Source organism: Neoarius graeffei, chromosome 4 (assembly GCF_027579695.1).
Source record: "Neoarius graeffei isolate fNeoGra1 chromosome 4, fNeoGra1.pri, whole genome shotgun sequence".
Lineage (NCBI taxonomy): Eukaryota > Metazoa > Chordata > Actinopteri > Siluriformes > Ariidae > Neoarius > Neoarius graeffei.
Window position 1 is genome coordinate 114,619,364 of NC_083572.1, and position 25,903 is coordinate 114,645,266.

Here is a 25,903-nt window from a genome sequence, read left to right on the forward strand (position 1 = left end):
AGCTTTTGTATTTTTGCACTTTGCTTTTCTTTTGGATTTTACTCTTTGGTTTTTTTTTGTCTTTTGTTTTGCCCTGTATATAGTGTATATAGTTTAAATAAACCTTTTGATTCTTTTTCTACTTCCGCCTCACGCCTCTGCATTTGAGTCATCCCCCTGGTGGCCTAGTGGGGGTTTGCTGGATTATCACACCAACGAACCAGGTTCGAATCCCAGCAAAACCCTAACAGAAAGACTCCGTCATGACCGACTCAGCAGAGGCTGCTTCAACTGTCTACCCGGCCAACCTTCAGGGAATTATGGCAGCTTTGACACGCTTCGGAGCGACCATGGACGCTCATGGACGTACGCTCACCAGCCAACGTGAGGCCCTCGCTCGCCACGAGGAACTGCTTCAGCAAATTGGGAAAACCCTGGCACAGCTGACATCTCTGCCTGCATCTCCTGCTCCTGATCCAGTTCCTGCTCCTGATCCAGCTCCCACTCCTGCTCCAGTGCCTCCTGCAATGCTGCCTTCTTCACCTCGCGAACCCAGCCTTCCTGCACCACAGAGGTATGACGGCAAGCACAGTGAGTGCCGAGAGTTCCTTACTCAGTGTCAACTCACCTTTGAGCTTCAGCCTACCACCTACACTACGGATCGCCGCAAGATTGCCTTTGTGATCACCTTATTAGCTGGTAAGGCGCGAGCCTGGGCTACTGCTATCTGGCAAAGACAGGGACCTGAGTGCTTTGATTTCCAGCTGTTTTCTGAAGAGATGCTTCGGGTCTTCGATCAGGCAGACATCAGTACCGACGCAGCCCGAAAGCTCATGTCCATCCGGCAAGGAGGAAGCGTCGCAGATTACGCCATCTCGTTCCGAACACTCGCAGCAGTAAGTGGATGGAACGAGACTGCCCTGGTGTCAGCCTTCCACCATGGTCTGTCTGACCCCATCAAGGACGGTCTGGCCTCTATTGGATGCCCAAGTGACCTCGAAACCCTCATCTCACATGCTATTCGTCTGGATAACAGGATGAGAGAACGCCACCAAGCCTTGAGCCCCCCCAGCCTCCCTACCTCTACCTGGAGACCGTCTACCTCCTTCAGTGACTGTCCAGAACCCATGCAAGTGGGTCGTACTCGCCTCTCCGCATCTGAGAGGGAGCGCAGAAGGAGGGACAAGTGCTGCATCTACTGTGGCAAGCCTGGTCACTTCCGAGCATCATGTCCCGAACTCTTGGGAAAAGGACCGCCCCGTCCAGCCGAGGGAGGGTTGTGACGGGGCCTACCCTCTCTCCCGGACTCCCTGGCCAAGGAATCTACATCCCGGTCTCCATCTCCTGGGGTGAGTCTGTCCACTCTTGTCAAGCTTTGATAGACTCAGGGGCGGCTGGGAACTTTATGGATATTCACTTCGCCCAAAGCATCAATATTCCGACTGCACCTCTTGAAGTCCCACTGTCTGTGTCTGCCCTCGATGGCCAAGCGTTAGGTGATGGAAGAGTCACCCAAGTTACTTCTCCAGTTTTCCTCCAGTCTCAAGGTCACAAGGAAGAAATATCCCTGCACCTGATTCCTTCACCTGAGTTCCCAGTTATTCTAGGCCTTCCTTGGCTTACTCGCCACAACCCTCGCATAGACTGGGTAACAAGCCAGGTTGTGGAATGGGGCCCTGCATGCCATGCCTCTTGTCTGCTCTCTAGCTCTCCTGTGTCTCCTGCCGAGCCCCCTGATCTCACCGAGTTATCTCAAGTTCCCACAGAGTACTGGGATCTCAAGGAGGTATTCAGCAAGAGCAGGGCCGCCGTTCTTCCTCCGCACCGGGCCTACGACTGTGCCATCGACTTGCTCCCTGGGACTACCCCTCCTCGTGGCAGACTGTTTTCACTCTCTCAGCCAGAACGCAAGGCCATGGAGGAATACCTCAAAGATGCCCTGGTCTCTGGGTTTATTCGACCCTCCACTTCACCTGCTGGAGCCGGCTTCTTCTTTGTCGGCAAGAAGGATGGGGGGCTCTGACCATGTATTGATTACAGGGGCCTGAATAAGATCACTGTGCGCAACCGATATCCCCTTCCGCTGATGTCCACAGCTTTCGACCTGCTCCAAGGCGCCACCGTCTTCACCAAGTTGGACCTACGGAACGCATACCACCTCATCCGTATCCGACAGGGAGACGAGTGGAAGACTGCCTTTAACACCCCGTCTGGGCACTACGAATACCAGGTGATGCCCTTCGGACTCACCAACGCACCAGCTGTTTTTCAGGCCCTAATCAACGACGTCTTAAGGGACATGATTAACCTATACGTTTTTGTCTACCTCGACGACATCCTTATCTTTTCCAAGACCGTGCAGGAGCACCGCCACCATGTCCGCCAGGTTCTCCAGAGGCTGCTACAGAACAATCTGTTCGCCAAGGCCCAGAAATGCGAATTTCATGTTCCCGAGGTCTCCTTTCTGGGATTTATTGTACGGACAGGCCAACTCCAAATGGACCCTGCCAAGACCCTGGCCGTCCGGGATTGGCCTACTCCCAAGTCCGTTAAGGAGGTTCAGCGGTTCTTAGGATTCGCTAACTTCTACCGCAAGTTCATCAGGAACTTCAGTTCTGTGGCAGCACCCATGTCAGACCTCACCAAAGGGACAGGTGGATCTTATGGCTGGTCTCCTCAGGCAGAAAAGGCGTTCAAAGACCTCAAGGACCGCTTCTGCACGGCACCCATTCTGGTTCTCCCGGACACCTCCCAACCATTCATCGTGGAGGTGGACGCCTCGGACAGTGGTGTCGGCGCGGTGCTCTCTCAACGTTCGGAAGGAAAGCTGCACCCCTGCGCTTACTTCTCCCACCGCCTGAGTCCTGCTGAGTCCCGGTACGATGTGGGGGATCGAGAACTGCTAGCGGTCAAACTGGCCCTTGAGGAGTGGAGGCACTGGCTGGAGGGAGCACAACATCCATTCCTGGTTTGGACTGACCACAAGAACCTGGAGTACCTCCAGCAAGCCAAGAGACTGAACCCTCGACAGGCTAGGTGGGCCCTGTTTTTCAGTCGGTTTGACTTCACCCTCTCATACCGCCCCGGCTCCAAGAACACCAAACCTGACGCACTGTCCAGACTGTTCTCTGCCACTAACAGGGAGAATGAAGTCGGGCCTATTATCCCTGTGTCCCGGATTGTGGCCCCTGTCCGCTGGGGTATTGAGGAGGCTGTCCGACGAGCCCAACGCCAGGACCCCGGTCCTGGGACGGGGCCACCAGGCCTCTTGTACGTCCCACATCAAGCCCGGGCCAAGGTTCTCCAGTGGGGTCACTCTTCCCCTCTCACCGCCCACCCGGGAGCTCGGAGGACCCTGGACTTCCTGAAAAGACGCTTCTGGTGGCCTAACATGGAGAAGGAAGTAAGGTCATTTGTCCTGTCCTGTGAGGTTTGCACCAGAACCAAGAACCCACGACAGCGTCCCCAGGGTCTCCTGCATCCTCTGACCATTCCCCGGCGTCCCTGGTCCCACGTGGCAGTCGACTTTATCACGGGTCTCCCTGAGTCACAAGGTAACACGGTCATTTTGGTCTTAGTTGACAGATTCTCCAAGGCCTGCCGCTTCATACCACTGTGCAAACTCCCCTCTGCTCTTGAAACTGCGAAACTTTTGTTTAATCATGTCTTCCGAGTCTTTGGTCTTCCACAGGACATCGTCTCAGACCGAGGGCCCCAGTTCTCCTCCCGAGTGTGGCACGGGTTCTGCAAGGTCATCGGAGCCACTGCCAGCCTCTCCTCTGGGTTTCACCCACAGTCCAATGGTCAGACGGAGAGGCTCAACCAGGACCTGGAAACCACCCTGCGAGGCCTGGCTATGGATAACCCGACATCGTGGAGCACCTGGCTGCCATGGGCGGAGTACGCCCACAACACCCTGCAGTCATCGGCCACCAAGCTGTCGCCATTCCAGTGCCAATTCGGGTTCCAGCCACCTCTGTTCCCGGACCAGGAGGAGGACGCGGGGGTGCCCTCGGTCAACCAATATGTGAGACGGTGTCGCAAGACCTGGAGCAAGGTCAGGAAGACCCTCATACAGACCTCCAGAACCAACCAGACTCAGGCCAACCGCCATAGAAGACCTGCACACGCTTTCCGCCCTGGGCAGCGTGTTTGGCTGTCCACTAAGGACCTTCCACTGCGGGTGGAGAACCGCAAGCTTGCTCCTCGCTACATTGGCCCCTTCAAGGTGGTGCGCAGGGTGAACCCTGTCTCCTACCGGCTCCAGTTGCCCCGGACTCTGAGGATCAACCCCACTTTCCATGTTTCCCTGTTACGGCCCGTACTGACATCTACGTATGCCCCTGCCCCTAGGAACCCCCCACCCCCCCGCATCTTCCAGGGGCAGACTGTGTTCACTGTGAATCGCCTGCTTGACTCCCGCCGGGTCCGCGGCGGGTTGCAATATCTGGTGGACTGGGAGGGCTATGGTCCTGAGGAGCGCTGCTGGGTTCCTGCTCGGGATGTCCTTGATAAAGAACTATGTCGGGACTTCCATTCGGCCCATCCGGATCGCCCTGGGAACGTCAGGAGACGCTCCTAGAGGGGGGGGTCCTGTTAGGACTAGGACTGTTTTGGCCTCTAGAGGCCGCTGTTATTTCCTTTTCATGTCGTGTTTATTTTGGCCTCTAGAGGCCGCCACTGTTCCTGTGTTTTGTGTTTGTGTTAATTGCCTAATTATCTTCACCTGTGTCCTTAATTAGTTTGTCTATTTATACCCCTGAGTTCAGTCCTCTTGTCACGGAGTCTTTGTGCTGTTATGTTTATCTCCAGTTTCCTTTGTACTGTGTTTTTTGATCTTCTTAGCTTTTGTATTTTTGCACTTTGCTTTTCTTTTGGATTTTACTCTTTGGTTTTTTTTTGTCTTTTGTTTTGCCCTGTATATAGTGTATATAGTTTAAATAAACCTTTTGATTCTTTTTCTACTTCCGCCTCACGCCTCTGCATTTGAGTCATCCCCCTGGTGGCCTAGTGGGGGTTTGCTGGATTATCACACCAACGAACCAGGTTCGAATCCCAGCAAAACCCTAACAGTTCCCTCTAAGGTACTTATTTGTACCCTTTATATACTGATTGGGAACATGCATGTACCTTTTTGGCCCTAAAAACCTACACATAGTTACCCTGAGGACCAATAATGAGCCTGGGGGGTGGGGGGTACATTAGTGTAGATTGTACCTTGCGGGACAGAAATGGACTCCTTCTGTACACCTTTTTCTGACCGTGTATGTACACGCCCATCATTACTCAGTGTTTTAAACACAGTGGGGTCCAAAAGTCTGGGATCACAAGTGAAAATGCTTTTATTTGACCTTCTTTCCAAATTGAATACAGTTTTCACGATGAATTATCTTATTAAAACACCAACTTGAGTGAAAAGTAGAATCTTGGAAATATTTGAAAAGAGTTTATTAGTATTTGCTCCACCCCCTTTTTCCTGTACTGACAGCGTGCACTCTAGCTGCATGGACTCCAAGTTTGTCTCATCTCATCTCATTATCTGTAGCCGCTTTATCCTGTTCTACAGGGTCGCAGGCGAGCTGGAGCCTATCCCAGCTGACTACGGGTGAAAGGCGGGGTTCACCCTGGACAAGTCGCCAGGTCATCACAGGGCTAACACATAGACACAGACAACCATTCACACTCACATTCACACCTACGCTCAATTTAGAGTCACCAGTTAACCTAACCTGCATGTCTTTGGACTGTGGGGGAAACCGGAGCACCCGGAGGAAACCCACGCAGACACGGGGAGAACATGCAAACTCCGCACAGAAAGGCCCTCGCCGGCCACGGGGCTCGAACCCGGACCTTCTTGTTGTGAGGTGACAGCGCTAACCACTACACCACCGTGCCACCCTCCAAGTTTGTGTAAAACCTTATGATCCATTTTAGATCAAATCCATCAGCATGTCCTCTGATCATGTGCTCCAACAGAAGAGATTCGACACGAGGGAAATCTGAGTTTCTGTCCAAAGCAGTTAATACACTTTACTGAATGACTAGCTCATTTCTGTAAAGGGTGTCAGTAATTCTGGAGCTTAGATATAGAGATATGTTTCTGGATGGTTGTGAGAGAGTTAATTACTCATACAAAAGCAGTGATGAATGTTTAGTGAAGTAAAATTCCCTGTTCATGTGGACTGACGGTTTAAAAATCTGTTTACGCTGTCATTATAAACCCTCTGTCCTGAAGAAGCACGTTGGAATGGCTGACTTTATTCTTTAGAAAGTTGTACAGTGATTTGAGTGCTTGTGGTGATGGACACCAAAAATGATTCAGTTACAAATATGAACTTTCAGTATTTATGTCTGAATCCAGTATTCAGGCCTTTTTGCGACTATATAAAGGAAAAGAAACGCTAATCTTTTTTTGAGCACCTTCATTCTGCTGTCGTCCCTGCATTGTGGCTGTTGCGTGATAATTCACTCACGCTGCTTGGAGTTTGCCTCTTATGGGTGTGTGATGACGGGGTAGATGGGAACTAATTACAGACAGGAATAAAGTGATGAAGAAATGCTACCATAGGATTTGTCTAAGCCCATCATTTGGATTTGTCACTTTTATCCCATTACACCTCATTTGCATAGAGTTGAGAAAATCTGAAATGTGCTGCACGTATTACTCAGTACAGCAGAAATCTACTACCTTCTGGGTGGCCAGATCAGTATGAGGATTGGTTCCAGCCCTGGGGTCGACTGCAGAAAGCTGAACAAGGAGAATACATTTGTGGAGACCATCACCACAGGATTGTTTTTATCTAAATCTATTAAATATTTAAGAACCTCTTAAGAATTGGAATGCAGTAATTGAAAATGAGATGTTTACACACTGGCCATGCCAGTGTACTGCTTCAGGTTCTGAAAGAACCGCCCACTCAATCAAGCCAGGAGGCATCTCCTCAGGCTTCACCTCTCCAGCCTTCTCTCATGACACAGAAAAGTGATGATGTAGACACACACTGACTGGGTGGATGAAGCTCTGAGACGGCAGGCCAGCAGCGGGTCATGCAGCGCCAGCAGCGAGACGTACAGGGGACCTACCTGTGGCCATGTTCTTCTCAAACACACACCCTAACTCAGCTATGTGCTCACCTGGCTGCTGGTACACACTGGGGGCTTTTTTTTTTTTAAATAATGGGAATGCCAATCATGCAACTTAATCATGTAAACTTTAGATTACTTTTCTAATTTACACGAGTAATTAATGATGGGCTTTAGTATAGTGTCATTCTTATCTACTGTATCTATAATAATAATAATAATAATAATAATAATAACTGTACATTGAATGGGATCTCAATAAAACAGCAATTATATTAACTATTTTAAAAAGCTCATATGAAGTAAACAAGGGTTAGTAATTCATATTATTACAAAACAAACTATCTTTTAAAATAATGAATTAAAAAATGAATGTTCTTTCGCCCTCAGGAGGAAATCATGTGTTGTGTGAACCATAACATTAATTCTGTATGATGTGTAACGGATGTTTTTATTGGTTTAAAATCATTAATACAGGATTTAATGATTCTCTCACAGGCACGTGCTTTTACAGCAGATCGGAACGTAATCCAGCCAATCAGATCTGAAAAGTGTTTAGTAATCAGAGTTAAACAGGTAAAAGGACTTCTCATATTTTAGGCTGAAAATAGTGTTGGGTTTGTGTTGGATTATAACTGAATATCAACATCAGTTCTAAAACTGCAGCCTTCCCGGTTTGGAAAAGAGCGTCTAATTTTAAACTTTCACACACGGGAGTGAGTATGAGACACGTCACTGATTTATAAAACAAACCTCAGCGTCCAGGTGTATACAGTGCTGTGCAAAAGTCTTAGGCACATGTAAAGACTTCTTCATTTTACACCAAAACCCAGTAGCCTTCATTATGTTTTTTCTTTTTTAATCTGAAAAGTGCTCGCTCATGGAATACGCTGCTCAGATACAAAACTTTTTTTTTCCTGTAACATTTAAAGCTGTGCTGCCTTTCAGATTTTTCAAGTGTAGGTCATAAAAAGAATTTTCCTGACACCCAATTATTTTTGTTTAGTGACTGAAAGCTACTGAATTCAAATCACAGACCCAATTTTATTAGTTTTTTTAAAAATAGAACAATTAATGAATTTATCTCCATGTGGCCCTAAATTCTCTGCTATTTTTTCCTGCTTCACCATGACCCAATACAAGATACTACATCATGCATCACGTGGTGGGCTTTCCCCGTTCATGCAAGGCATTGTGGGATACAAATTTGAAACAGGAGAGAAAAATGGAGGACGTGAGTGTGCGAATGAAACGTGAAAGAGCGACTACAGTAACGGAAAGAAAGCAAAAAGAAAAGACGTTATGTTCTATACGAAGGAAAGGAAACGCAGGACCAAACTAATAAATATGGGCGCTCAGCGAGCACCTCGGTGTGATCAGCTGTTCGTTTAGCGACAGAATGATGGAACTGTCAGTGCACGCTCAAAGGGAAACCTGTAGATGGCAGTAATGCAACACTGTGGATGCCAGCTGCCGTAAAACCCAAAAGAAGAAAAAGAAGAAGGTAAACCTGCGCATGCGCACACGGACTTCCTCTGTCTGCTTGACTGCGTGAAGCGAGCGATTTCATGCACATTATTTGCTTTAATCCCCTCAAATTAAATAACTTCCCAGCCACAGAATGGCCGATATTTTGTCAGATATTACAGAAATAAACAGATATCACAATCACCACATTTCAGACGGAGCTAAATTTCATCGGTTTATCAAATCGAAAGGCCGTCTAGCTTTAATTTTGTGCTCGAAAAAAAAAAAAACGTTTGGAACTCAGTGTTTTTGTAATGTTTTGACTCAATAACACAGAAGTCATAAAATAGAAATCTATTACAAAGTTTGTCTGAAAAAACAAACAAAAAACGGGGGGCTAAGACTTGCACAGCACTGTATATACACCTGTGATGACCGACTCATTAGTTGTTCATAATAGGTATAACTTGCATGTGTAAGTGAAGCAGTCTAGTGTTAATAACTCGTAGTGATTTGTACGTATTCGGAATGACGCTGTATTAAACTCACTGTGTGTAAAACACTGTGTGTTTAAGGATGGAATATTTCAACAAATGAATCTACAACAGTGGCCTTCACCTACAACAGCGTGCCTCACTGCCGCAGGACGCGTGTGTGTGTGTGTGTGTGTGTGTGTGTGTGTGTGTTGGAAAGAAACGTGCATTACAATGAAATTTAAATCAAATACCTAAAACACACAAACATGAATCTCTTAGTGTTTCAAAAGCAAAAAACTCTCACATCTGTATTTACTCTACATTCACACCAGTGAGCCACAAAGCAGCAGGTGAGCGGTGGGGTTTTTAACGTAGCTGCAAAACAAGCAGATTTTCTCAATTCTATTTAAATTGTGTGTGAAGAACCCAATCCAGCCCAGTCCGACACTGCCCCAGTGTGCTCTGAGGTCTTCTCAGTGTCTTTCCACTCACAGCTTTCCTACTACTAGTTCCTGCATTAGTTCTGATAGCTAGCACAGGGTCACGTTCCTGATTCACTCTCAGGACATCACAGAGATCATCAGTGCCCCCTGGTGGATGTACAAAGCAAGTACAGTTAGCTTTTTTTTTTTTTTTACAAGTCCAGTCTGAGAATAATGTTAACACGAAGCTGAGCAGGTAACCTGGAAATTAAATCAAATCAAGGAAGCAACGTTTTTACGCTGATTAGTGTGTCATTTACTTTGTGTTTAGCTAGTTAGCGTGACAAAATATATTACTGCTACTGTTTCTCAAAAAAAACAACACTGGACTGGCCACGCCCACAAGCAACGAAAGCAGTTGCTACATGCTCACAAGGAAGAACCTACAAGCAACTGAGTGTGAACACAGGTTCAGTCTGGGACTGTTTCCTTTAGTCGAGCTGCAGCTGAACCGTAAGCTCGGTTTCGGCTTTGGTGTGTGGGTGGTGTTTGGAGTGAGGGGGCAGGGTTGGGAAGTGGGGCGGGGTTTATGGTCAGACGGACTATGGGTGGAGGTTTTACTGCTTAAGCATTTCAATGAACAGCCCCTGCGCTAATGCTGCAGCATGAATGACTGCTTTAAGCCCCATGGAAATGAACAAATAAATAAATAAAAACTAAAATGAAAATCTGTTCTAAAGATCGAATGCTGTCTGTTTGTGATGAGGCAGCTTGTATTTTAATAAGAATTTATCTAATATTAAAGTCCCCCTGAACATGTCCTTTTCATGTGGAAACAAATACATTTCTCCACATTTTTAAATTTACATTAAACAAATATATATGTAAATTTGGAAACACCCCCAATCCTGCCTTTTCATTCTCTGTCAATATTTATAAATCACTCATGTTAGCCACATGTGCTAGTTAGCTAGCTTAGTATGCTAGTTTCTGTGGCTGAAAGCGTCCTCGTAAAACTTAGCTTATAGCTTTATGACATCACAAAACTGTGCTCTGACATAGCCCCGCCCCTCATTTGGTTCACATAGGTGTAACGGATCGAGGTTTAAACTGAATTCAGTCAGAGGGACTTTAAATTCGTTAATTTATTGATTAAAAAGGTCTTATCTAAATGTTTAGAGCTGCATCATGCAAAATTTCCATGCGCATGTATTTTTCTAAAATGCATGCAGTTCAAGTGTGTCTTAGCTCAGATGGTGTAACATGGATGTCCTTAAACTAACGTTGGTCTCTGTTCTCTGCTAGCTCTGATCTACTAATTTTTTTTTTTTTTGCGATTATGGTGGTTCGTAGCATGCGTAGTGTTGTCACAGTGTGAGGGACATGCACTGGGCAGTTATGGATCTTACCCTCATTCCCTCAAACCGGGACAAAGCTCTCAGGGGCCTGAGGGCCCGCAAAGTCCTCAGGGACTTTATGGGGCCCAAGTCTGAGTACCCCAGCGCATTAGCTATAAGGCTGACTATAGACACCTACACAGAGGAAAAGAGAGAGAGAGAGAAAGACAGGGCCAAAGTGTTAAAGTCAGGAAGGATGTTGAGGGTAAAGAGAGCAAGAGAGGACCCTACGGTGCTATTACACTGGAGAGTTAGAGACACAGGACACATATATGCATACATAATTCAAGGCCTGTCTGTGTATGTATGTATATAAGTGTACATCAACACACAAAAGAGAAAGAACGAGACAGAGAGAGAGAAGGTTAGACATGAGTTATCTGCTCACTAGGGAAGGTGAACACCCCAAAGCTTTTTAACCTTGGTTATTGTTTTTTGTTTTGTTTTTCTTAATCTTAGTGTGTGATTAGTTTGGTTATTGCAGGCAGACGAAACTCGGAAAGCAGCATAAACAGCAAACCTGGAAGGAAACGTGTGGCTGAGATATTTGGGAGAGAAAGAAAGATAAAAGGAAATGTTAAGAGAAAGAAGAAAGGAATGCACAAACTTGCAAGCATATACACCATACTTTAAACAGACAGAAATACACGGTACACAATACATACAAACACGGCAACCGCATACAGTACACACACCACCAGTACAGAGTCATTTAGGGGAAGAGGAGGGGCGGGGTTTAAAACAGCAAGGAGGCAGAGAGAGAGAGAGAGAGAGAGCGCGAGCTCCTGTCAGAGAGAGGGAGAAAGAAAGAGAGAGAGAGAGAGTCCTAACAGTGACCTTACCCTGGCCCCCTCTCACTCCCCGGCCAATCAGTGCCTCGGGCTCCATCAGCGCTAAAGAGAGACAAGGTTACAGTCACCTGTCAGAGAATCGCAAAACCCTCTCAGATGCTCATGAACAAACTTTCACTCATGTTAGTCGAGCTGAGAAAGTCTCACTTACCCTCCGTCCCATCAACATGAACACATTCACACACTCCATGGCCTTTTCCATCTTTTTAAACTCTCACAGCTGGAATTCAGGAACATTTTTACCCAGTTTCCTCTTAATGTGGTCCCTTTACCAAATCCCACCTCCTGGGGAGGCTGAAGATCAACACGCACTTCCTCTGAGACACGTGACACCAACCAGCCGCATCTTTTCCTCCTGCTCATGCTATCTGCCCCCTTCCACATACACGAGCTCACAGGTGCCTCTGATTGGCCTGTTCACTGTGATTGACAGGAGAGCGAGACCAGGACCCTTCCCACCCACAGAGAAATGGTATCAATGAACCTGTTCTTCGTGCTAGTGAATAAATTACTCCGTAATGTTCATGAACTCTTATTTTAAAACGTTTCCCAAACCAGTTACACAAAGTTCAACATTTTTACATCGGATACAGTTTTATTCAAACTGTTCATTGGTTCTGATTGTATGAACCACTTCATGTATGTACTGTATGTATATGTAAATAGAAATGAAATGTAAAACAAAATAATAATAATCTGTGTTAATAGTCGCTGTGAAATAGCAACAAGTGAAATTAATCATGTTTTGTTTGTCTGATGAAAAATCCAGACTCTGCAGCTCTATCTTGAGTGTCTGAGGACAGTTTTTGACTTTTTTAAACAGCAGGTAAATTGACACAACCAGCATGTTATTTTCTTTCTCCTTTTTCTTCACACACATGTTAAGAAGAAAACCTCTTTTTCTTCTCAGTATGTTCCGATATTATTAGCTATTACACTTTACCTACTTTAAAAAAAAAACATTGTAGCTTCATTTCTGAATGTTGCTCCGTAGCTTACAGCAGGTTTCACCCGTAAACATCTGATCTGATTGAGTTTTTTCCTCATTCGTGGTGCTCCAGAGTCGACTGAAAACCTCAGCGTATGAAGTTCAGACCATCTGAGATCTTTGCTTCTCGAGAGCCAGAGAAGATCATTTGTATAGATCATTTGCTTTGCTTATCATTTGAATTTAAGTCTCAGATTCTCAATACAGATTTTTTTAAGGGACAAAAATGTGGAACAAACTCCTTTTCTTTTTCCCCTTCAGTGAAACATCCTGGAACCTGTTGCTGTGTAAACCTCAACAAAATAATTTCTATGCTATCAAACACTTGGCTAGAAGAAGCATTTCAGTAGATCACTTCTTACTCCATTTATTTATTTATTTTTTAAAAAAGCTCCGAAATGTTCCCCCCTTGATCTGATTTCATAAGAACATCAGTGAGAAACTCCTGATCCACAGCTGGAGTGTTTTTGTGCTGGAGATCAGGATCAGTGTTTTTCACTCGATACTCAATCCAGAGCTTCCTGTTCACATCCTGCTCTTCCACACCAGCAGAAGGCGTTCTCACCCCAATGCTGAGGAGCTTCACTACACCAGGATGGACTGAGCCTGAGTTTGGGAGCTGCCTGGTTTTCCCACAAATACAAAAAGTCCAAGAATAGTTTACATCACGTCATATTTACATCACGTCAGCATTGATGATGTCACGGACATTAAGACCATCACAGTACGGGCCAACCAGAAACCATGGCTGACGGGGGAAGTCTATCGGTTACTGAAAGCCCGGAACGCTGCTTTCAGAGCAGGTGATGAGGCTGGTCTGAGATCAGCAAGAGCCAACTTGTCCCGTGGCATCAGACTAGCAAAGAGGCAGTACAGCAACAGGATAGCCCATCATTTCACTGACAGCAGAGACACAAGGAACCTGTGGCAGGGGATACAGACCATCACGGACTATAAACCTCAACCACAGACCTGTGACAAGGACATCACTCTGCTGAACAGTCTGAACAACTTCTTTGGACGGTTTGAAGCCGACAACAGCACGCCTGCACAGAAGACACCACCCCTTCCGGATGACCAGGTGCTGTCCCTGTCTCCAGCCAGTGTGAAGAGATCCCTCTCCAGGATCAACACCCGCAAAGCTGTAGGACCTGACAACATTCCAGGTCGTGTGCTAAAGGACTGTGCAGAGGAGCTCACAGATGTCCTCACAGACATCTTCAACACCTCCCTGAGTCAAGCTGTTGTCCCCACCTGTTTCAAGAGGACCACCATCATCCCTGTTCCAAAGAAGGCCTCTCCATCCTGCTTCAACGACTACCGCCCTGTGGCACTGACCCCCATCATTATGAAGTGCTTCAAGCGGTTAGTCATGCAACACATCAAATCCATCCTCCCTCCCTCCCTCCCTCCCTCCCTCCATGGACCCGTACCAATTTGCATATCGGGCCAACCGGTCCACTGATGATGCAATCTCCACCGTTCTCCACTCAGCTCTCACTCACCTAGACACTAAGGACTCTTGCATGCGGATGCTGTTCTTAGACTTTAGTTCAGCATTTAACACAACCATTCCCCAGCAGCTGATACAGAAACTGGACTGTCCAGGACTAAACACCTCCCTCTGCAACTGGTTGCTGGACTTCCTGACCGGAAGACCACAGGCAGTCCGGGTCGGCAGCAACACATCCAGCACCATCATACTGAACACAGGGGCCCCCCAAGGATGTGTGCTCAGCCCCCTTCTCTTCACCCTGCTGACCCACGACTGCACACCAACACACAACAGCAACCTCTTCATCAACCTCTTCATCAAGTCTGCGGATGACACGACTGTGGTGGGACTCATTAACAACAATGATGAGTCATACTACAGGGACGAGGTGAGCCAACTGGCCACGTGGTGCAGAGACAACAATCTCTCTCTTAATGTGGAAAAGATGAGGGAGATGGTTGTCGACTTCCAGAGAGCCTCCACCCAGCATCCTCCACTGACCATCAACGGTGCCGTTGTGGAGAGAGTGAGCAGCACCAAGTTCCTGGGTGTGTACCTCACTGAGGATCTCTCCTGGAGCAGCAACACCGCATCGCTGGCCAGGAAAGCTCAGCAGCGCCTCTACTTCCTCCGCAGACTGAAAAGAGCTAGAGCACCAGCCCCTATCATGCAGACCTTCTACCGCGGAACCATCAAGAGCATCCTGACCAGCTGAATCACTGTGTGGTACGGCGGCTGTACTGCATCCTGCCGGAAGACCCTGCAACGCATAGTGAGAGCAGCTAAGATCATCATCGGTGTCCCCCTACCCTCCCTTCAGGATATTTACAACACACGCCTGGCCCGCAGAGCACTCAGCATTGCGGGTGACTCCACCCATCCCAACCACCACTTCTTCAGCCTCCTGCCTTCTGGGAGGAGAATGAGAAGCCTCTGGGCGAGAACCAGCAGACTGAGAGACAGCTTCATCCACCAAGCCGTCAGGATGCTGAACTCCCTCCCAGGCCAGTACCCCCTTCCCTTAATACACAAACCAAACGTCACCAGCCACTTTAACGAACTGTAACGGAATTCAATTGCACTATATAAAAACTGTTTACAACACTGTTTACACTTTATACATCTTTTATCTTTGATAGACTTCACTGCTACACTGTTTATACTGTCATATCTGCCATATTTATACTTGCACTGTAAATTCTGCTCATACTGCCATATTTATACTGATAATTCTGTTTATATCGTGCTATTTTGCCCTACTATACTGTCAGACTGCTGTTCCCGTTTATATTGTCATTTGTCACATTTAAATTTATACCGTTAATTCTGTTCACACTGCCACATTTGCCATATTTATACTTTCTGCATTGCCACTGTCTTTTCTTAGATAGTTTTAGCTTGTGTGTGTAAGTCCTGCACATATGGCATTATTGATAATGAAGTTGACTTGAACTTGAATATTTCTCACAGTTTATAAATTTTTTCAGATGTTCTTTACCTCATCTCATCTCATTATCTGTAGCCGCTTTATCCTGTTCTACAGGGTCACAGGCGAGCTGGAGCCTATCCCAGCTGACTACGGGCGAAAGGCGGGGTTCACCCTGGACAAGTCGCCAGGTCATCACAGGGCTGACACATAGACACAGACAACCATTCACACTCACATTCACACCTACGCTCAATTTAGAGTCACCAGTTAACCTAACCTGCATGTCTTTGGACTGTGGGGGAAACCGGAGCACCCGGAGGAAACCCACGCGGACACGGGGAGAACATGCAAACTCCGCATAGAAAGGCCCTCGCCGGCCCCGGGGCTCGAACCCGGACCTTCTTGCTGTGAGGCGACAGCGCTAACCACTACACCACCGTGCCGCCCTTCGTATCCTATAGTTCCTAGTAAAATCAAAATCTCTGATATTGTTAAGGCATGTGTATATACAGCTGTACAGCGATGACAGCGGAGAGCTAGCGGTTCCCATTTTAACTGATTAAGAGCTTGAGCGGCAGAAAAGTACAGAGATTGGTCTAAAATAGATCTTGCAGCATAATTTTGTAATATTTGAAGGTGTTGCATGACTACATTATTTTTATCACCTCATACTAAATCAGCATCATCAAAAAGCAGGAATCTAAATAAGGCTATTGTAAATTGTCACATGAGTGCTAAACAGTCGTAGGTGCTTAACACAGCACAATACGCCAACCCTCTGACAGACTTTGTGCTTTAGGGCATTGATATGATGCCCACACACACACACACACACACACACTGGTGCATCTCTGTAGGGATCCTCTCCATGTTCTCAGACATTTAAATAACATTGTGACTCTGTCAGTGGAGAAAACAAGCAGCTCTGCAGTTGCTGTTTGTAGCGTTCTAATGCAATACTGCACCGATTTCATTCAGTTCTGTTCTGAGTAAATATCTGGAACTCGAGAGACAGGAAAATCGGACCCAGGTTAAAAATCCTGGAATTGTCCTTTAAGTCATTTTCACTGTTGAATCTTTGTCCAGTCCAGAACTACGTTAGAACACTCAAACCAGCAACTGCAAAGCCGCTTGTTTTCTCCACTGAGAGCTTCGAGAGATTACTGAGGTTACGGAAGAGAGGAGCTCACTTGACTCTACGAAAGACCAGAGAAGAACGATCTGAAAACTTATTTAGAGACTTGGGTTGGATCCCTTTAACTGATCGTTGCCGATTTGTATTGAAAAGCTTGAAAGGACTTTTCCCGTCGTACCTCAGGAACATGTTTACTGTACCTGTAATTCTGAAGGACATAACCACAGGACTAGAAACAAATCTAACATTCACATGGTCGAGATATCAAGTCTGGTTATAGAGCCTTCAGATATTCTGCTGCTAAATTATTCAGCAGTCTGGATTCCGTCCCTGTGTCTGAAATCACTCACTGTATAGTGAGGTCACCATTTTGTAGTGCTGTCCGAATGTATAGTGAGAATTATTACACCCTATATAGCAGACTCGTAATATCCCACAATGCACCATGAAAAGTAGTGTACAACCGATGGGCACTAACCAGGCAATATGTCCCATCATGCACTGCGGTTACGCTGAAAGAAAAGCCGTAAAAACTGTTTCATAAGGAGTGTTAAGTATTTTAGAGTGAGTTTAGCAGTAGTTTGTTTTTCCTTCTGATGACGGGTACGAGACAAATTTATAAGTTGTGGTGTGAAAATGGCAATAATATTGTAGTGTGTTGGGGTTAATGGATGGAGGAAGAAACACATTATAAACAGATGTTCAAGTCCAATTAAAAATAGTAAGAGAATAGAAAGTAAGCTAAAATAGAATAAAACGGGGGCGGCACGGTGGTGTAGTGGTTAGCGCTGTCGCCTCACAGCAAGAAGGTCCGGGTTCGAGCCCCGTGGCCGGCGAGGGCCTTTCTGTGCGGAGTTTGCATGTTCTCCCCGTGTCCGCGTGGGTTTCCTCCGGGTGCTCCGGTTTCCCCCACAGTCCAAAGACATGCAGGTTAGGTTAACTGGTGACTCTAAATTGAGCGTAGGTGTGAATGTGAGTGTGAATGGTTGTCTGTGTCTATGTGTCAGCCCTGTGATGACCTGGCGACTTGTCCAGGGTGAACCCCGCCTTTCACCCGTAGTCAGCTGGGATAGGCTCCAGCTTGCCTGCGACCCTGTAGAACAGGATAAAGCGGCTACAGATAATGAGATGAGATGAGAATAAAATGGATAAAATACAAGAATAAAAGTTCCAGTGCGGAGTGAGGAATTAATCAAAAGCCTCAAATGTGATTTAATAAAAGGCAGCGACAAAGAAGGAGAATTCAGCCTTAATTTAAAAGAACTGAAAGCTGCAGCAGACACCAAAGTACTCTGTATTGATTGTGGGAAATACGCTCAGTATAATATGGATTTATCACAAACGCATGCAGGTATTTATTATTTTGAAACCCACCAGCCGACTGATCTGGCATGTTTTAATTGTGCAACAGTAAAGATGTAAATAACGGTGTGGCAGAGTAGTGTCCGAAAACGTTTTTACATTTTACCGATGAGCTCACTATATAGTCCTCTAGATAGAATTCCCTAGATAGTGAGTAGGGAGTAGTGAATGAGTGAGTGATTTCAGACACAGCTACGAGTTAGAAACTTTGTGTGTTAAATCACTTTTGCACAGACTGTTGGTTATGTATAGAGCTAAAAACATTCCAGATTAACTCTAATGTCCAGTGGACTCAAACCTCTACATTATTATAACTTTCACACTATTTCTTAAGGTTTCCAATTGTTGTGGGCGGCACGGTGGTGTAGTGGTTAACACAGTTACCTCACAGCAAGAAGGTTCTGGGTTCGAGCCCCGTGGCCGGCGAGGGCCTTTCTGTGTGGAGTTTGCATGTTCTCCCTGTGTCTGCGTGGGTTTCCTCCGGGTGCTCCGGTTTCCCCCACAGTCCAAAGACATGCAGGTTAGGTTAATATGGGACGGCCTTGGGCTGAGGTGCCCTTGAGCGAGGCACCGAACTCCCAACTGCTCCCCGGGCGCTGTTAGCATGGCTGCCCACTGCTCTGGGTGTGTGTGTGTGTTCACTGCTTCAGATGGGTTAAATGCAGAGAGGAATTTCACAAGTGTGTGATGAATAAAGTTGTGCTTTCTTTCTTTCTTTCTTCCACTGTCAATACACATCACTATAAGTTTTAATATCTCATCTCATTATCTGTAGCCACTTTATCCTGTTCTACAGGGTCGCAGGCGAGCTGGAGCCTATCCCAGCTGACTACAGGCGAAAGGCGGGGTTCACCCTGGACAAGTCGCCAGGTCATCACAGGGCTGACACATAGACACAGACAACCATTCACACTCACATTCACACCTACGCTCAATTTAGAGTCACCAGTTAACCTAACCTGCATGTCTTTGGACTGTGGGGGAAACCGGAGCACCCGGAGGAAACCCACGCGGACACGGGGAGAACATGCAAACTCCACACAGAAAGGCCCTCGCCGGCCACGGGGCTCGAACCCAGACCTTCTTGCTGTGAGGCGACAGCGCTAACCACTACACCACCATGCCGCCCTCAAATTATTATATTTTTATTTATTCTATTTGTTATATATTTGCCCTTCATTTATATTTATGCACAGCTTTCATATAAATAAGTGTCAGCTTTTGAAACCCTGTGCCTAATAAAGTTTTATTATTATTATTATTATTATTATTATTATATGAATAGACAGTATCACAAATAGAAAACTATATTTATATGAACCTTTTACTAATTTACTCTGACTACTTTAATTCCTGCTCTGATACTGAGGTTAGCTGTGATTGGCTCCAGAGTCCCTGCAATTCTAAAGGGTAAGCGGTAACGTCAACAGAACCGATGGAGTTACTTCACTAAAATACTGTTCACGCTCCACAGTTAAAGAGAATATGTGGAAATATGATGGATGGCTCGGCTAAAATCATGTTTATTATTATTAACAATCATCAAACTTTAAACCTTAAATTATTGAAAGCAGATTGGATGTAAAGGTGAAGAACTCTCTAAAAATCTGATGCTTTTAAAACTCTGTGTTCTTAATGATACACAAATTTGTGCAACAACATTTCAGGAACGTTATTAAAGGTAAAACCACACACTCCGTTTCTCACTGAAAACACCACACCTTGTTTGTGCTGTAAAGTTGACACTGTATTACAGACCACACCTCCAGACTTTTCATACTTCCGGGAGAATCAGACAGAGACTAGACATGGGGTAATCATGATTGTAATTGATTGTAATCGATTATATTTATGTAATCGTAATTTTACTCAGGAAACATGCTGTAATTGTAATCGTAATTGTAGGTACCAAGTCAAGTCAACTTAACTTTATTGTCAAATGCTATACATGCTCGACATATAGCACAGATGAAATATCAGTCCTCTCTGACCCACGGTGCAAACAGGCAATGCAATAAATAAAAATAGAATAGCTGAAATAAACAATATAAACAGTATAAACACTCTAGATAAGAAATAGACATAGACTAAACACTCACAGGTGTGTGTGTGTGTGTGTGTATGTGTATATATATATATATATATATATATATATATATATATATATATATACACATACATACATACACACACACATACATTGTACGTACATAAGTATAAATTGGAGCAAAAGGACATAAAATAAAGTCAAAGGCACTTGAGGTATAGCAGGTAAACATGAAATAAGCAGTATAAACAATAAACTAATAGCTGTTAAGGTGAGGTAGTGCGGAATAATGCAAATGAGCGAGGTAAAGTGAGATGTGCGGTCCCTGAGTTCAGTGTGTTAATGAATGTTGAGAGTGTGTGTGTGTGTGTTGGGGGGAACTGTGAGGGTGACATGTCAGATGCTGAAGGGGGGGCGGGGGGGTGTGCGAGCAGAATCTGTGGCAGGGGGCAGAGGGGGGAGGAGGGGCAGAACAGGGAGGGAGTTGAGCCTCCTGACTGTCTGGTGAAAGAAACTGTCCTTGAGCCTGCTGGTTTTGGCCCGGAGACTCCGCAGTCTCCTCCCCGATGGCAGCAGGCTGAAGAGGCTGTGAGATGGGTGGGTGGGGTCACCTGCAATCCTGATGGCTTTGCGAGTGAGGCAGGAGTTATAGATATCCATTAGAGAAGGGAGAGAGACACCAATGATCCTCTCAGCTGCTCTCACGATGCGCTGCAGAGACTTGCAGCAGGACACGGTGCAGGCGCCGTACCACACGGTGATGCAGCTGGTCAGGATGTTCTCGATGGTGCCTCTGTAGAATGTGTGCATGATGGGGGCCGGGGCTCTTGCCCTCCTCAGTTTGCGGAGGAAGTACAGACGCTGTTGGGCTTTTTTGGCCAGTGATGCGGTGGTGTTGCTCCAGGACAGGTCTTCAGAGATGTGCACACCCAGAAACTTGGTGCTGCTCACCCTCTCCACTGCAGCATCGTCGATAGATAGTGGAGCATGCTGGGTGTGCGCTCTCCTGAAGTCCACAATAATCTCCTTCGTCTTCTCCACGTTCAGGCGGAGATTGTTGTCCTTGCACCACATGGCCAAGCGGCTCACCTCACTCCTGTAGATTGTCTCATCGCCGTTGTTGATAAGACCCACCACAGTCGTGTCATCTGCAAACTTAATGAAGAGATTAGAGCTGGATGTTGGTGTGCAGTCGTGGGTCAGCAGAGTGAAGAGGAGGGGGCTCAATACACATCCTTGGGGGGCCCCCGTGTTCAACGTGATGGTGCTGGAGGAGTTGCTGCTGACCCGTACAGCCTGTGGTCTCCCTGTCAGGAAGTCCAGCAGCCAGTTGCACAGGGAGGTGTTGAGTCCCAGCTGGTCCAGTTTATGAATGAACTGCTGAGGAATGATTGTGTTGAATGCTGAGCTAAAGTCTATGAACAGCATTCTGACGTACAAGTCTTTTGTCTCCAGGTGGGTGAGGGCTGAGTGGAGGGCAGTGGAGATGGCGTCATCGGTCGAACGGTTGGACTGATATGCAAACTGAAAAGGGTCCAGGGCGGGGGGAGGGCAGACTTGATATGCCGCATGACTAGCCGCTCAAAGCACTTCATGAGGATGGGAGTGAGTGCAACCAGGCAGTAGTCATTGAAGCAGGACGGAGACGGCTTCTTCGGGACTGGGATGATGGTGGTGGCTTTGAGGCACGTGGGGACAACAGCCTGGCTCAACGAGAGGTTGATATCTGTAAAGACATCTGTGAGCACCTCGGCACAGTCTCTCAGGACACGACCAGGAATGTTATCAGGACCCGGGGCTTTCCGTGCATTTGTCATCCTGAGAGCTCTCCTCATGCTGTCTGGGGACAGCGCCAACACCTGGTCGCCGGGCAGTGGTGGGGTCTTCTGTGCCGTAGTGCTGTTGTCTGCCTCAAAGCGAGCAAAGAAGTCGTTCAACTGATTCAGCAGAGAGGTGGCGTTATCACAGGTCTACGGCGAGGGCTTGTAGTTTGTGATGGTCTGAATCCCCCACCACAGGTTCCTGGTGTCTCTGCTGTCGCTGAAGTAGTCAGCAATGTTCCTGGAATACTATCTCTTGGCCACCCTGATGCCTCATGACAGGTTGGCCCTAGCTGTCCTCAGGCCCACCTCGTCCCCGGCTCTGAAGGCGGTGTTCCGAGCCCTCAGGAGCCTGTGGACTTCCCCTGTCAGCCATAGCTTCTGATTTGCCCAAATGGAGATGGTTCTGGTGACTGTAACGTTGTCCATGCACTTCCTCATGTAGGCAGTGATGGTCTCCGTGTACTCCTGGAGATCTGTGGTGTTGTTGTAGGTGGCCGCCTGTCTGAACATGCTCCAGCCAGTGGTGGAAAAACAGTCCTGGAGTGCCTCTGAGGACCCCTCTGGCCACACATAAACCTGCTTTGTAGCTGGTTTGGTGACTTTAACCAGCGGCCTGTATGCTGGCATTAGCATAACAGTGGAGTGATCTGAGGCCCCAAGGTGGGGGAGGAGTAGGGCTTTGTAGGCGTCTTTATGCATGGTGTAAACATTGTCCAGAGTATTGTTTCCATGTGTGGGAAAGTTGATATGTCCATAGAGTTTTGGAAACAGGCTTTTGGGGTTTGCATGATTGAAATCCCCAGCCAGGATGAGGAAAGCATCTGGGTGGGCTGTCTGCTGCTCACTGATGTGCTGGTAGAGTTCATTCAGTGCTTCACTCCTGTTGTTATTGGAGCCAGGAGGGATGTATATCGCTACCAGCAATATGGCTGTAAATTCCCTCGGCAGGTAGAATGGCCGGCACTTAATAATCATAAACTCCACCAGTGGTGAGCAGTGTTTGCAGACCACAGCAGCATCGCGGCACCAGGCATCACTGATGTAAACACAGAGTCCTCCACCACGAGTCTTCCCCCCCCTCGACTAGCGCTCTGTCTGACCAGTAGCATGTTAGCCGGGCTAGCTGAATGGCACAGTCTGGGACGCTGTCGTTAAGCCATGTTTCCACAAACACAAGGACACAGCACTCACTCACAGACTTAGAAGATGAGCGGAGTAGGCAGACATAATCCAGCTTGTTGTCCAGCGAGCGTACGTTGGCCAGAGTGATGGTAGGGATAGCCGGCCGGTGAGGGCTAGCAGCTAGCCTAGCCCAGATACCTCCACGCTTGCCCCTCTTCTGCTTCCGCATGTTCCGCCTGTGGCGCCTCCACTGCGGGCTGGATGCAGGAGTGGGGGTTGGTGGTTGAGCAGGCCTCCGGAGCAAACCGTAGTCGCATAGCACTTCCGTGTCCGCTGGATTTATATCCGTGAATATAGTTCTGCGGATGTCGAGCAGAAACTCACGGGAGTATGTGTGCCTTAAGACTGATGGACGCGACAAAGACGAACAGATACACGCTGTTTTAAAACACAAAAAACACGAAAACACTGTTCTGTCGGGATGGAAAGGAGCCGCTGTGTGTGTACGCGCCACCAATAATGGTAATCATATAAGTATATAAGTATAAATATATAAGTATAACAAAATTACATGATGGTAAAAATATAAGTGAAGAACATTGGTACCTTGTGTATACTGAACATCTTTGGTCCGTTTACCTGCAAGGTCCGTAGACTTTAACCCTCTGGGGTCTGAGGGTATTTTCTGGCACTCTAATGATTTTGACATGCACTGATTTTGTTGTCAGTTTCAACAAATCTAAGCAGTATTTTCAAAAAGTCATATGACTTTTTTTTGTTTTCAGCACAAATTCAGCTGCAATATCTCTGTAGTCTGTATGCCATGATTGTACTTTAAAAAAATAACAGATAAATGAAAATGTAAAATCAGTTTTAGATCTGTGTTGAAATGTGTGAAAAAACATGACCTTACCCATCGTGTTGAACCATTTTGGTCACTTGTGATTCTGTTCAGTCTGAGGAATGGATCAAACACAAAAACTTAAATCTGCTCCATTGATTTGGACAATTACAGTGGTGCTTGAAAGTTTGTGAACCCTTTAGAATGTTCTATATTTCTGCATAAATATGACCTAAAACATCATCAGATTTTCACACAAGTCCTAAAAGTAGATAAAGAGAACCCAGTTAAACAAATGAGACAAAAATATTATACTTGGTCATTTATTTACTGAGGAAAATGATCCAATATTACATATCTGTGAGTGGCAAAAGTATGTGAACCTCTAGGATTAGCAGTTCATTTGAAGGTGAAATTAGAGTCAGGTGTTTTCAATCAATGGGATGACAATCAGGTGTGAGTGGGCACCCTGTTTTATTTAAAGAACAGGGATCTATCAAAGTCTGATCTGCACAACACATGCTTGTGGAAGTGTATCATGGCACGAACAAAGGAGATTTCTGAGAACCTCAGAAAAAGCATTGATGATGATCATCAGGCTGGAAAAGGTTACAAAACCATCTCTAAAGAGTTTGGACTCCACCAATCCACAGTCAGACAGATTGTGTACAAATGGAGGAAATGCAAGACCATTGTTACCCTCTCCAGGAGTGGTCGGCCAACAAAGATCACTCCAAGAGCAAGGCGTGTAATAGTCGGCAAAGTCACAAAGGACCCCAGGGTAACTTCTAAGCAACTGAAGGCCTCTCTCACATTGGCTAATGTTAATGTTCATGAGTCCACCATCAGGAGAACACTGAACAACAATGGTGTGCATGGCAGGGTTGCAAGGAGAAAGCCACTGCTCTCCAAAAAGAACATTGCTGCTCGTCTGCAGTTTGCTAAAGATCACGTGGACAAGCCAGAAGGCTATTGGAAAAATGTTTTATGGACGGATGAGACCAAAATAGAACTTTTTGGTTTAAAATGAGAAGCATTATGTTTGAAGAAAGGAAAACACTGCATTCCAGCATAAGAACCTTATCCCATCTGTGAAACATGGTGGTGGTAGTATCGTGGTTTGGGCCTGTTTTGCTGCATCTGGGCCAGGACGGCTTGCCATCATTGATGGAACAATGAATTCTGAATTATACCAGCGAATTCTAAAGGAAAATGTCAGGACATCTGTCCATGAACTGAATCTCAAGAGAAGGTGGGTCATGCAGCAAGACAACGACCCTAAGCACACAAGTCGTTCTACCAAACAATGGTTAAAGAAAAATAAAGTTCATGTTTTGGAATGGCCAAGTCAAAGTCCTGACCTTAATCCAATGGAAATGTCATGGAAGGACCTGAAGCGAGCAGTTCATGTGAGGAAACCCACCAACATCCCAGAGTTGAAGCTGTTCTGTACGGAGGAACGGGCTAAAATTCTTCCAAGCCGGTGTGCAGGACTGATCAACAGTTACCGCAAATGTTTAGTTGCAGTTATTGTTGCACAAGGGAGTCACACCAGATACTGAAAGCAAAGGTTCACATACTTTTCACAAACTTTCAAGCACCACTGTAACTGGCCATCAAAAAAATGTATGTCCTGTTGTTTTGGGATAAAGGGTTGGCCGTGGGAGGAGTATTCAATGAGAAGGGTAAAAATTTCCATTCTATTCAATGAGAAGAGTGAAAACCCCTCCCACTGCCAACTCTTTATCCCATCAGGTCAAGTCCCAATGGGTACGGTCGTGTTTTTCACACATTCCAACACTGTTCTAAAACTGATTTTTACAGCACCTTCATTTATCTGCTATTTGACTTTATTTTGGTATTTGACTCGATTCAGTGAGTCTTGAAATTAACTCTTGTACTGTTTTACTCAGTTCAGAGTCACAATCAACTCTGTTACACAATTACTCTGTAATTTTGCTCCAACTCCAAATTTTACTCTCTAAA

General features: G+C 46.2%; 1 protein-coding gene across 5 annotated transcripts in view; it reads right to left on the reverse strand.

Annotated features, from left to right (window-relative positions):
- Positions 1 to 25,903, reverse strand: part of scn8ab (sodium channel, voltage gated, type VIII, alpha subunit b) — a 140,280-nt gene that overhangs the window by 12,576 nt on the left and 101,801 nt on the right. For 3 of the 5 annotated variants that reach the window (XM_060920255.1, XM_060920256.1, XM_060920254.1), the window contains exon 20: positions 10,837 to 10,959. The exons of the other annotated variants lie outside the window; for them this stretch is intronic. In XM_060920255.1, coding sequence (XP_060776238.1) covers positions 10,837 to 10,959 — 123 coding nt within the window. The remainder of the gene's footprint in view (positions 1 to 10,836; positions 10,960 to 25,903) is intronic. 5 annotated transcript variants of the gene reach the window in all.